At 36.2% G+C, this 13,224-nt stretch overlaps 1 protein-coding gene across 3 annotated transcripts; it reads right to left on the reverse strand.

Annotated features, from left to right (window-relative positions):
• Positions 1-7,498: 7,498 nt before the first annotated feature.
• Positions 7,499-13,050, reverse strand: LOC105829466 (basic helix-loop-helix neural transcription factor TAP). Of its 3 annotated transcripts, none has more exons than XM_012668320.3 (3): positions 10,731-13,050; positions 9,219-9,416; positions 7,499-8,904 (listed from the first exon to the last, which is right to left on the reverse strand). In XM_012668320.3, exons 2-3 carry the CDS (start codon positions 9,402-9,404, stop codon positions 8,368-8,370), a joined length of 723 nt encoding a protein of 240 aa, XP_012523774.1. In that variant the 5' UTR covers positions 9,405-9,416; positions 10,731-13,050; the 3' UTR covers positions 7,499-8,367. The 3 variants fall into 3 exon arrangements, with proteins under 3 accessions (XP_012523774.1, XP_036144189.1, XP_028046539.1); XM_036288296.1 differs by lacking the exon at positions 10,731-13,050 and adding an exon at positions 9,661-10,666; XM_028190738.2 differs by lacking the exon at positions 10,731-13,050 and having other exon boundaries at positions 9,219-10,666.
• Between the last annotated feature and the right edge of the window lie 174 nt (positions 13,051-13,224).

Here is a 13,224-nt window from a genome sequence, read left to right on the forward strand (position 1 = left end):
TTGAATTTTTAATAATTAAAAATTCGATGAATTTAATAATTATTTTAATCTTTTTTATTTTATTATCAGAATGGAATTTATTATTAAAAATAACATATATCACGTTTATTAGAGTTTTCTACTTTGTAAAATTATCTTTTTGTCTTGTAATTCAAGTAATGGTTGCATGAGAATGTCGCAATTAAATCGAAAGCAATTGAACCAACAAATTTAGCTGATCGCTGTCGACCTCGTTAGAGGTTCCCTTGAGGCTCGCCGGGAGGATGACCCGCGCAAAGGACGGGCGCGAAATTTCGCTTTCTCACCCCGCCTGCATAACTCATCGCATGAACTGCGCGAAGTGCATCAAAATAAGAACCACTGCCATTCGTACGTACCTACGACACCAAAATACGGACAGATGGCTCGTTCGAGCCGTTTGCTGGTGATAGTGAACGCATAGTGGTTGTGACGATGTTGCTGATCGCGCACACATTAACATCGTCGTATACAGGGTGCTTGAAAATCATGAATGCAACCCGGAAGCAACCGACATTTTGATATAAAAGATGAACATTCTGAGAAATTTTATATCTATATTGCTTCAAATTCGCATTTTATACTTCTCTTTGAAGGTTTGATTTCGTGAAGCGTTAATTTTTATCAAGTTGAGTCTATGGCTTTTAAAATAAAACTTTTATATATAATGCTTTTGTTTTATTATACTTTTGTTATACTTTTCCATATCTTTTTATGAATTTATGCAAATCTTTTTGTTTTTTCTATTGCGCGATTTAACAGTAATGCAAAGAGCTCTTTCTGCCAACAAACTTCTTTTTTGTCACCGCCATTAATTTTTTGAGCACCCCATACACTTTGCGACGAGTCTCCACTGAATCCGTTTGGTGTAGACGACGACGACACACACACACACACACACACACACACACACACACACACACACACACACACACACACACACACACACACACACACACACACACACACACACACACATGTGCTAAACAATAGTTAAATCAGAACGAGGGGCGACCAAGAGCGCTGTGGGTGTTTAATGAGCTGCCAGCCAGTGACTGAAGGGGGATGACGAAAGGGGCCCGCAGGGGGAGTCCCTGAATTTAGGATTTCGTGGTACCCGACGCGGCGACGAGGGATCCGCGTGGGGCACGAGCTACGGCACCACTTGACTGCTTACGGGACCAGCACCCGTGTAAAGTGTAGGAATAACACTGAATATATTTAAAAGGATCTCCGCGAGCGACGCGTCTCAGTGCCATTTTTAATTTTTTTTTAGATCCGAAAGGGTTGACAGTGACACGTAGCGCGTCACCTGATTAAAAAAATAACAGAGTTCTGAAGCTCGTAGATAAATATTGGCGTTTAATTTAATAACGAGATTGAATATTTGGAAACGTTAGAACAACGTCTTCCGTTCGAAATCTTTTTGACGCAAACTACTTACGACTAATGCATCTGAAATATTTCTTTTTTTTTTAATAATACCTTTATGCTGTTTCACTTACGTGTCGACTAGATTTTATGCTCAACTGATCGCTGATTTCTAGCGGTTGTTCTGCTATTCAAGAAAGTAACGTTCCCGTAAAATAAAACTAGTAGCTTCTTCCCATTGAATCTCCTCCATGAAAGAGCCGATGTATGATATTGAATTACTAATTTGCTGGCAGTAGTTAGCGATTTCAAAACGAAGGGCTACACTTGGTTACTATATTAAGTTACTATTTGCGGACGATTTGAACAGTTAGGGAAAACTGCTGAGCGATTCGATAATTGGCTCTGAAAAGGAAACTCTATCCGTACAGGTAAATCTTTTAAAGGTGAATTCCAAATCAAATACAACATATGTATAACTGTAAATAGTCCCGCTACAGAAATGTACAGGTTATTCAAAACGTTCCTATTATAATGTATGAATTATTAATATAATAATATCTAAGTAATGTAATTAACTTTACTTATGTAAATATAATTATGTGAAGATTAATTTATACAATTATTTTTTACATGTCTATACATTGATAGAAAAATGTGTTGCATTTGTGATTATGTATAATTGCATATTAAAATAATTATAGTCAGGAATATTATTTTTATAGTAATTATTGCTATAATATTAGTATTAATCATAACCATATGATACATTCTGAAACTATATAATTTATAGTCATTTTTTCAGAGTAGGTATCATTATAAATATATAATTATTATTACTAATATTATTGTAATGGTTGTTATAAAAATGATATTCCTGACTATAATAATTTTACTTACTGCAATTATAGTCTCAAATATCACACATTTTTCTATCAGTGTATTATTTATCTCTAATTTTAATTTGCACGTTTGGTAAGCAAAAATTAACTTTCAATTACAACTAATATTAACATTTCAAATTATTAGTATGATGATTAAGTCAAGCGCAAGCAGGGTAAATATACGTTTGTTTCAATGAGTCTGCTAAGCCCCATTTTAGTAGGGTTTAAATAGACTGCCTTTTTTTTCGAGCCCCTCCGATTCGAATAAAACTCACGCAGATAGGAGACGAGAGATCAAACATACTTTCAGCGCGCGTGTGTAATCCTGCATAATCTCGGTCCTACCAGGCCAATAAAACGTGCGCGCGGTGCCTCGAATTCGCTTCACAATGAAGCTAAATCAATGATTTGTCCGACGGGGCTTCGGCACGGACTTAATCCCGGTTTTACATGTGATTAAAGTCCGGGGGAAGGCAGGAAGTGTCAAGACGATTGATGCCATTAGGAAAATGCACCGTTCGCATTTATAAACCTGAGCAATTCTACAAACAGCCAAGTATATAACAAATATACACATAGAGCTTCTTCTTCCTTATTTCGATTAAAAAAAAAAGCTGATTTGAAGAAATAGATCGATAACACGATTTGTTGGTTCAGGCGACCCTGAATTTATCCTCAATCTAATCCCAATCTGTTTCCGATATTTTCGACGAGTTGTAATTCGCACTGATTTGCTAGCGTTTATCGAACGTCATCGCTCTCGTTGCGACAAACGCGATACGCCGCCGATGTCGTCCGACGTCGAGGTTCACGGGTGGCAATCGTACTTGTGATCTGCGATCGGTTTCTCGCGATCGAGAGCCTCGCTGTTAAACCTAAAGCAGTAACCCACGTCATTCCGGGATGAATGCCTGGCTGGGTCGGGCATTCTTCAAGTAAATTATAGTCTTGAATGGACGGCGCGACGGGGGGTTGGTTGGCACGCGCACCACTGGGGTACACCTGCCCCCCGTAGACATCTGTCCCCCTGTGCGTCTAGCGTTGGAGTCAAACTATGGGGTACGTATGCTCCGTACATACGTGAATGCACGTATGTATGTACGTACGTGGCAATGCCCCCTCTCCCCCTTCCCTCCCTCAGTTTTCTCTTTCTCTTTTTCGCATCGCGAGCTCTCTGTCGGCTTGACGTTTTGCGAAACCGTCAATTTTCGCGTCACCGATGATTATAGAACGGCAGAATAACGGCTGCCGGATAATGTTTCTGAAATTGTTCTCTCTGTGCGGTTATGTGAAATATGAAGCGATACTTTAAACTTTACATTATTTGGCTTTCCGTTGTTTTATTATTTTTTTATTTAAAAGCTTATTTTTGAGAAAGAGCAATTTATTATCTTAAACAAATTAATCTGGTGTTATTTCTAATTTAATATAATTCTTATTAATAAAATAATAAATTTGTCTGTAATTTTATTTATTAAAAAAAAGATCTTGTAACTTCAACAAAAATTATACATATATGTATAAAATCTAGCTGAGATAGATAAATAATTAGCAAATACTGTGATATTGCATTTAATCAATTTAGCTGATAGAAGCAGCATTTGCAATTTCTATATGTGACAGCCAAAATTCTAGCAAATACAAAAGTTAGCGATACACTTTGATTGTGATATTAAGAAATCTGTGCTATAAAGAAGTCAGCAAAAAAATTTTTCGGGTGCAGAATAATAAATTATGAAGTGTAACTTTCACACATTTTGAAAACTACAATACACGTTGCTCTACATTCGCATATAATTAATAAACAATTTATCTCAAAGTAAGAAAATTAACTAATCTTATTGTTAGTATCACCGACGTATCAACGCATTGTAATTCTTCGTGCATGCTTCGTTTCTCGGCGTTTCATTTATCCGACAGTGCATCACCCGAGATGAGGGTGCGCACATTAATCCGCGGTCCATTCCAATTAATTTCGTGAATCCCGGGGACGGGGGCGGCCGATCAGCCGCAACTCAAATACGGCTTTCCATATTTCAGCAACGAGCGAGTCACCGCGAATAGAGAAAGCGCGCGGTGCGCGCCGTGGTGTGTCAGAGCCGGTAGCGCAACCGGTATTGTTCGTGGTTTACCACAAAGGCCTGCAAATGCCGACTTGCAATGGAAAGCCGGCTACCCCGCGCACACGTCCAAACAGATGCGGAAACACGATGCTCACTGAATTTTCCTCCGGCGTGCGACGCGCGAGCAAACGAGTTTCGTACGCCTGCAAGTAAACACATCGAAGCCCCAGAATCCCAAGCCGAAGGCATTAGAATAAAAATAAATCCCTTTTTTATTTTCAAAAATGTTCTTTTATGAAATATTTGTATAAAATATTATATAGTCTAGAAATATTGATTGTATTTAGCGATTCAAGAATTTTTGTCACTAAAGTTGATTTCTTTTTTGAAGAATATAAAAATTGTGTCCCTGTTCTTTAACAATCACGTTTCTACAATAGCGTAATTGTTTGGACAACGTCGAATTTGTTAATCTGCGCAGTTTCGATCGGGATTGACACAACTACCGACTCGTGAAGCGAATTAAATCTCCAACGCGGGGGACGAATTGCGCTCGGTCTTCAAAGGCCACGGCCATTAATCTTCGATTAAGTGCTCAACGATCGGTCAAGGTAATTTCACGAGTTTTCCTGAATTAGGAAAGACCGTCTCACCCTCCTGATGACCGTGGCCCCGCTCCTCGTTCCCTTCATTGCCGTGCCGCGCTTTCTTTCTTTCCACGGAGGGGGGAACCACCGTCTCTGTCAGCCACCAGTATGTCACCGTACAGACCAGCGCGCCGGTACAATGAGGGCCGACCGTGGCGATCGATATGTGCACTCGACGGAAACGACCCAACGAAAGGTCGATCGAAATGAAATCACCATGTCTGCGACGCGCGCGAAGAAAAAGAAAACAAAAAATATCGTACTTTCGGGGAATAACGTAAGTCATTAGGAACTTGATTTGAGACCCCTTCGTTCTCCCTTTGAATTTTCACCCTTAAGCTGTATATTTTAGAGAAAAGGTGTCTCGCTTCTATACAGAAATGAATAAAATTTACAAAAAATTGTTTGGTAAAAAATTAATACTTATCTTAAGTAAAAAATAAAGTGATTATTTCTAATTGAATGAAACGACTTAATGTTCTGTGTTATGAAAAAATCTTATTACTCGTGATTCGATATTATCAAGATAGTATTGTAGAAGAAGATATTAAAGAAGATAAGTCCTTTTTCCCAAAGAGATATTAATTTTTTAAATTAAGTAAAGAAAAAATTTAGATAAAGTTTTTTGCTACGATTTCGGAAAACTTTATAGCAAAGGTAACAAAAGTTTGTTGGAACCGTTTATACGTTATTATCCCTTTTTTTTTTAAGTTACTGAGTACGTGCATGGGATGTAAGCTCTCGGCAAAAACTGATTGAATCCCCCAAAATCCAACACCTTTATGGATGCTGGCCGTCTGTCGTGCGCTATGCACACATTGATATATCGTTCGCATAATGGCGCCATTGAGGCATTACTATTATTGGCGAGATTTGGGGAAACGATCGAGCGTGCTAACGGATTCGTCGCAGCTTGCACGTTGTTTGCAAATAGATCTTGTATAGGAAATTATTGTCGCAGCAGTAGTCTTGATGGATCAATGCGTCTGTATTAGCAATCTGCAAAGTCCTCTGAACTCTTATAACATATTTGTTTGTACGGGAATTAAATTTTAACATATAAAAAAAATAACTGAAGGCTTTAATCTTTATAACTGAAAAAATAAATAAACATAACTTTTTACTCAAATAATTGATTTAAACACGTAAAATATATTGGTACAGAAATTAGTACAAAGCAAAGAACATTATTTTTCTGTTTATATAAAATAATTTTATGATTAAATAAAAGAAAGAGAGACAGACAGAGAGAGAGAGAGAGAGAGAGAGAGAGAGAGAGAGAGAGAGAGAGAGAGAGAGAGAGAGAGAGAGAGAGAAAGAAATACACAATTATAAAAAAATAGATACATAAAAGTAATCAATAAAAAATGAAAGAATAAATAATGAGTACGTGACATAATTTTTAATTGAATAATGTGTCGCAATAGTTAATCATAGATCAATATTATCACAACGAACGGGTGGATCTTGGAAGTGACGCGAAATTTTCTCAAGGACTAGACAGAAAAATATTATCCTTCCATTTTGGACGCTCCAAAGAGCTGTTTTGACAGATCTTCTCTCACTCGTACTCCATTTGATCGAACGATCGAATTCACCTATTTATTTTGCTAACACTTGGTCGTTACATTACATAGGGATACTCACTTGCCCTCGGCATGCAAGTTGTTTTCTTCATCAAGATGCTTTTGCATAAAAGTGAGCAAATGTTATTTAAACGCGATAAAATTTACGCACGGGAAATTGTCACAAAAGTATATTTTACTTTTTGTTATGTAGAGATTTGAAAAGAAGTTCGTAACACTATAAATCTAATTGTGTGTTATTTAAAAATATTTTTAAATTTTGTAAAAAATATTATGCATTAAAATAAAAAATTAATGCATGTAATTTTGTATACCTTTATGCTTATAACGTTTAGAAGTGATTTTTTTGAAAATACTGTAATAAAATTTAAAAAATAAAACAAAGAATTATAAAATATAATTAAATTTACAAGATTTTAGAAAAAGAGAAGAATAATAACAGAACTTATTTGAGGATAATCAGTTAATTGTGAGAAGTGATTATTCAACACTTACATTGATTGGACAAATCGCAGTCATGTTTTATGTGTAATCTCATGGATTATATGGGTGGATGTAACTTCAGACAAGATTTGTGATACATCTGCTCTACAGTGGCTTCAGTGCAGGACGCGTGTCCTGGCACGTGCTCGTCCATTCTCAAACCACCATTCCTGTAAAGTGGATTCAGAATATTTCGTTGGAGAAGAATAGAACCTACAAGTAACATTGCGACTTCTATGTGAGTTCCAGTAATTCTTTTCAATCTTTTATAAGATAATAACAAATAATATAATAATAAAAAATAACAATACAATAAACAAAAAATTGTGAGTGTATTACATATTTTTTTAGAGATTCTATTTTTTCCCAATTATAAAATTTCAAGAATAAAACTTTACATTCTATATTCTATATATATAAGTAAATATAAATATATTTTATAATTAATAAGGTGTAATTATAATATGTAGCTGATAAAGAATAACTTAAAATGAAATTTAGATAAAATATGTTTTTATTGATTAGGTATAAATTATATACAATATGTTCCCTGATTCAGCAGTTGCGTATTATAATAAGAGCACTGTGGTAGGCATTATATATATATATTTTTTAAATTAACTTAAAAGCTTATATGTATATCTTAAAATATGTTGAACAAAAATGAGATCGAGCGCTCGAGATCAACTAAGAATATTGCTGACTAGAATAAGAGGAACGCAGTATGATATTTAAAACATAAGAAATCCATCATTCATTAATTATCTATAATTAATCTTTAGTAGTAAAGCCAATATTTTCTTTTTTTTCTGCACTGAAACATTAAATTAAACTATTTTCTAATATTAATATAAAAATTCCTTTTCATCAATTTTGAAATAAAAGAATTAATCTTGTGTAATATTATTCTTTTCCTTGATTATATGCTTTACCGTCCTTCTGATTGATGTATAACATAATATTGAGGATCAGAACAGAAAAACCTTTCTAATCGACTTACATCGTAAGTAAAAGCAATTTGATACTCTTCTAGAATAAAGTACTCTCTTACAAAGTAGATAACGATAATCATAGCACTGTCCTTGTTTTTTTACAATCACGGCAACTTTTTGGAAAAAAAAAAAAAAAACACTCTTCAGTTACAATTACATTCAACCTCTTCCTGCGGTTAATTCTTTTGATTAAGTTCCAGGAGAAAATCGTTTCTTATCTCTTCCATTATTCGTAACAGAGAGACTAAGGCTGAGCTGGATTTATGGACAGAGATAATCAACACTGAAGAAACCGTTAGAATTTATCTGCACTTTGTCGACGTTTAAAGACACTGATACATATTGTTGTGATGAGGCATATGATGATGAGACGGCGGCGCTAGATGATGTTGAGGACGGTGCACCTGGTACATCCTTTGATCGTAGCAGGCCTGGTACTGCATCGGAGGGCTCACGCTCTGATCGCTGTAGCAATCGTACTCCTGCCATTCCGGCGCGATAAATCGCTCCTGGGGTGGATACGGGAAACCCGCGGTATGCTGAGGGCCGAGCCTCTTTTGGGCCGCCACCGCGCAGCTCCCGGACGACGAAGTGATCATGTTGCCGTTCTCGGTGATGCTGACGGTAACGTTGCCGACGTTCACCGTGATCTCACCGCCTTCGTTGTTGCCCAGGGTCTGCGACAGCGCCCAGATGTAGTTGTGCGCGAACCGGAGCGTCTCGATCTTTGTGAGCTTCGTGTCCTCGGGGAAGGTCGGCAGGGCCATCCTGAGACGTTCCAGGGCGTCGTTTAGAGTGTGCATTCTGTGACGCTCGCGGTCGTTCGCCTTTATCCGTCGATTCCTCTTTAATCGGAGCATCTGTTTAAAAATGAGTACTTTGAGAGACGAAATCGACGCCTGATTTCCGAGAGAACTCTGAGAGTGTAAGTTTTAAGCAAGCAAAAAAGCAGATAATTATTAAAAAAAAACTTTAACTAAATAGGGCATTTCTAATCGCAGGAATATTTGAAAGATATATTTGGAGTTTTCAATACATTTTAACATAAGTGAACTTCTTTGTTGTTTAAGAAACTTTGGATTTTTGTATTTAGTACGCAGATTTATTTATTATTAATTGGCTTCAATAGAGATGAATTAAATATGAAGGGGCTGATAAATTTGTATTTATTTACCTGCGTAGGACTTTTGCAACGAGTGTTTCGCGTTTTTTTACGTTTTTCTTCTTTAACCGGAGAATACAGAGTGTCGGTTGGGACTTCGTGTTTTGGTGATTCGAAGCTAACATCGAAACCGGAATCGGAGGAACTCGAGAGTTCATCGAAACCTCCCTCGCTACAGAATGAGTACTCTGATGACATCGCTGTATCTTGCTGCAACGCAAAGCGATAAAACAATTTTACACTAATGCTTGTACCCATTACATGTAAGAATATTGCTATAATTACAAAATAATTATAAAAAAATTTTTTTAAACTATTATTATCATAGTTCTTGGTTCTCTCTTCATTTTTAAATTACGTAACATTTTCTTTACAATCCCGAGAAAAGTAGTTTCAGTTCCTTGTTTTTATCGAGTTTTCTCTCGAAAACTATGCAAAATACATTTCCACGTACCATGTCGAATTCCAAACTTGTTGTTTATCAAATAGCTTCAGCTTTAGACAAATTAACGGCAAAGTAAATTTCCAAAAATAGCACACAGCACACACAATAAAAATTGCACTCTCGATATGTAAGAACAAACATCAATGAAAATTCATATCACGACGGAATCAAAGGGAGAAAATAAGAATTTACCGACGAGCGGACTAGGCGGGGTACAATTTGGTACTGTGCATGTGGCTAGGGGCTCTTAGAACATATATACCGTCCCGGGGGTATTTCGTCCCCTCCACGAGGCCGGGGCCACCGTGAGGCTCCATGGGGCACCGAGAGAGTTCACCCCATAATCACTATAGAGGGGTACGTCTAGCGTTCTCCCCGCTCCCCCTGCGTCGTGTATGCATTAGACGCGTGCCACGGCGATGTAGCCGCCTTGTTAGAAGATTAGAGGTTTTTAGGACGATTACACCGCTTTGAGATTATCGTATATAAACGGTCCCCGTTTTTTTACAATCAATTCTCGAAAATTTTTTTACGGCATTTTCGTTCAAAAATCAGAATATACAATTTTAAGAAACAAAGGCCAAAATTAAAGTTTATATTAAAGTTGAAAAATTAGAAAAAATCTTAAGCTTTCAATTCTCTCTTATCAGTAAATATTTAAAAATTATTTTTTTATTTATAAATTAAGAATCGTTAAAAAACTTTTCTTATTAAGAATAGAAATATTTTTTGTGAATAATACTGCAAAGAAGAGATTGCATAAAAGTATTAATAACGTACTATGCTCTGTAACGTTTAGATACTTTTAAATACCGTCTGTCTGTAAAGTACAACGGGTCAACTATGAACAGGCGTTTTTCACTTCGGAAATGAGCAAAAGGCGTACAATTCTGTTTTAAGAAAATACAATCTTTTTTATATAGATAAATAAATTATGCAATTAAATTAATACCGATATATTATTAAATATTATATATTTAAGTATTTTAATATCCTATATTTTTAATTAATGTTTTGCCATATTATTTGCATAAAAGATAACGTGGGAGATTATAAAATAATACGTTCTTATTACTTACAATATTTTCTCGTGACAGTTCGCAGTCTTGTGGTTATCTAACGCTCGTGGACAATGCACGGCTGAAAATAAGTTGCAGATAATCTAATAAAATCAACGGTGACCATATGTCATATACGCTAATCAGCTGATAATGTCAGATATATCGCTATAGAAACCAGTACCGCGTTAACGGGGTACTTGGGAAAAAATTTCAACGAGCAAAACTGCGAAATTACGAGAATCGATTTTTTGATTACATTTATTACTTTCCTTTTTTTCTTTTGTAAGTTAACTCTTGATAATTTTCTTCTCAGTTTCGATCTGCGTTATCGTACAAGAATCCTCATAAAGGGAGAGACATTTTATATAATTTCCATTCAACTAAAATTACGTCAGTTGGAAAAATAATACAACAAGATGAATATTGATAAACGCGAATAACAATCCACAAATACCGCGCCTTATTTTGTAATTTTATCAAATAAATTCTACATTCGTGCTGTAATGTGAAAAAAAAAACGTGCAGTGTTCAGTAAACGAGACTATCAAAAGGTGTATCCTACGCATTTAATACCGCAGGATATTAGTTTGCGCAGGGATCAGTGAAGCGTAGATAGGGGTGCTAATCAATTTGATTTATGCTGAGTATATTAGCCTCCATCAAATCACGGTGTCAATTTTTGACGCGCAGGAACTCAGAAAGTTCCGGAACTATCGTTTTAATAATCCCGGTTCACGGTTGGTATCAGTGAACTCAGCGGGATTTGATTTCGCGCGGGTCTAACGGTGAATAATGTAACACCGGCGCCTACACTACTTCGGGAACGAAAAATATCAAGAACACGTGTCGTCTGTTTGCACGAGGATTCGTGTTATCGAAGGATATTCGTGTACATTCTGAGTGTACTGTCAATAATTTCTTCCACCGAAACAAACAGTTCCGCGCCTTCCTGCGATGATTGCGTGATTTTTTGACTTCGTGCCTGATATTTGGAGTAAATCGCGTGCGAATTGACCAGATTTGTAAACACACGTCGCCGGGGGGAGGCAATTGTAAATATTTCTCGTAGCTTGTACAATTCGCAAACACGGTTACTCGAGAAAAAATTCGAGACACCAAAAGATACACGTTACACAAGTGCCGTTAAAGTCGCGTCGAGATAATTTCGACCTGCAATTACAGAGTAAAATTTTAATAATAAAAATTGACAGTGTGCACAAATATGTCTTTTAATTAAAATCTCCTAATAATTTCTTCTCTTTATGCCAATAAATATAAAAAGAAAAAAAATATATATATAATTTATAGAAATAATTATTATTGTTACCAATTGCCAAAGTTCGTTTTTATTATTTTTATAATTAGCAGACTGCAAAATATTAATAGATTCAAAATGTTAATCGATAAAATTATCGTGTTTTGCGTTAAAACGTGCCTTATCGTTTGCGTTGTATGATTGGATATAACTATTACAAGATACTCTTCCAAAATTGCGTTACATTAGGACATATCGCTTGGATTATCACGAAATCGTTTTACAGACACTCGATTGAAATCTGATAACGAGCTACAGCTTGGGTCACATGAATTGCGCGATTACTTTCGTCGCGCGTCGCGGGTTCTTGCGCTAAATCTCTCTTATACCATAAACGGAAGATGGGGCGCTTAATGCGAGGGTATTACGGCACCGTTCGATCAATTTGCATAATTATAACGCCGCTAAGTAATTTTCCGGACCATAGTGTGTTTATGAGCGTTGCAATTAATAGAGGTACATCGACCGACTTAGCGCGGACTCATCTTCGTATCCCACGCCATTTTTCCGAACGTTTGCAACGGTTCAACGTGCTATTATTTTCGCGTAAGAGAGAGGATGCTATTCATATTCCGCTCGATTTTTTCTTGTGATGGGATTAAATTAAAAATATTATAAACTATTAAAGTATTTACACGATAATAAAAAAAAATAGATCTTATTTTTAGATAAATATGATGGTAATTGTGATTTCTTGTTCGGAAATTACGAGGATAAAAATTTATTTTTTAGGACTATTTTAGATTCAAATTTTCTGTCGTTCGTTTAATGGCAGTCATTAATTATTGACGTGAGACACCTAAAGTGTAAAGATCTGAGATTGTTGCGACGGGATAAACAGTGTCGCAGAAAAACGTCTTATATAATATTTCCGCGTGTTGTAAAGATTTAACTATACAATACGGTCGCAGCGCGGTCTGGAATAAAACCACTTTCTCCTCGTGAGACTATGTCACTATATTCGGCATTACGAGCCTTCAGATACGCATGAGACCCTCCTTTATAACGAAACAAGAAAAGAATTTAAACATTGAATATTCACGAAGCGATACTTGCGCGAGTCAGTCATTGCAAATGATTCCCTGTGTGAATGGCATTGGTTTGCTTTAATTCCGGAGGAAATTAATCTCCCGCAAAAAATTCACGCCGTTAAATTTTTTTTATCGCTGACACGCTTTCTGGGAATAATCGCAATTA

This window comes from Monomorium pharaonis, chromosome 6, assembly GCF_013373865.1.
Source record: "Monomorium pharaonis isolate MP-MQ-018 chromosome 6, ASM1337386v2, whole genome shotgun sequence".
Classification (NCBI taxonomy): Eukaryota; Metazoa; Arthropoda; class Insecta; order Hymenoptera; family Formicidae; genus Monomorium; species Monomorium pharaonis.

What these genes read in the sequence shown, in the direction of transcription:
- LOC105829466 (XM_028190738.2), bottom strand. Translation starts at nt 9,464, where the DNA reads ATGGGTACAAGCATTAGTGTAAAATTGTTTTATCGCTTTGCGTTGCAG. An exon ending in GTTGCAAAAGTCCTACGCAG is followed by an intron (nt 8,905 to 9,218) that starts GTAAATAAATAC and finishes ATTTTTAAACAG; the next exon opens with ATGCTCCGATTAAAGAGGAA.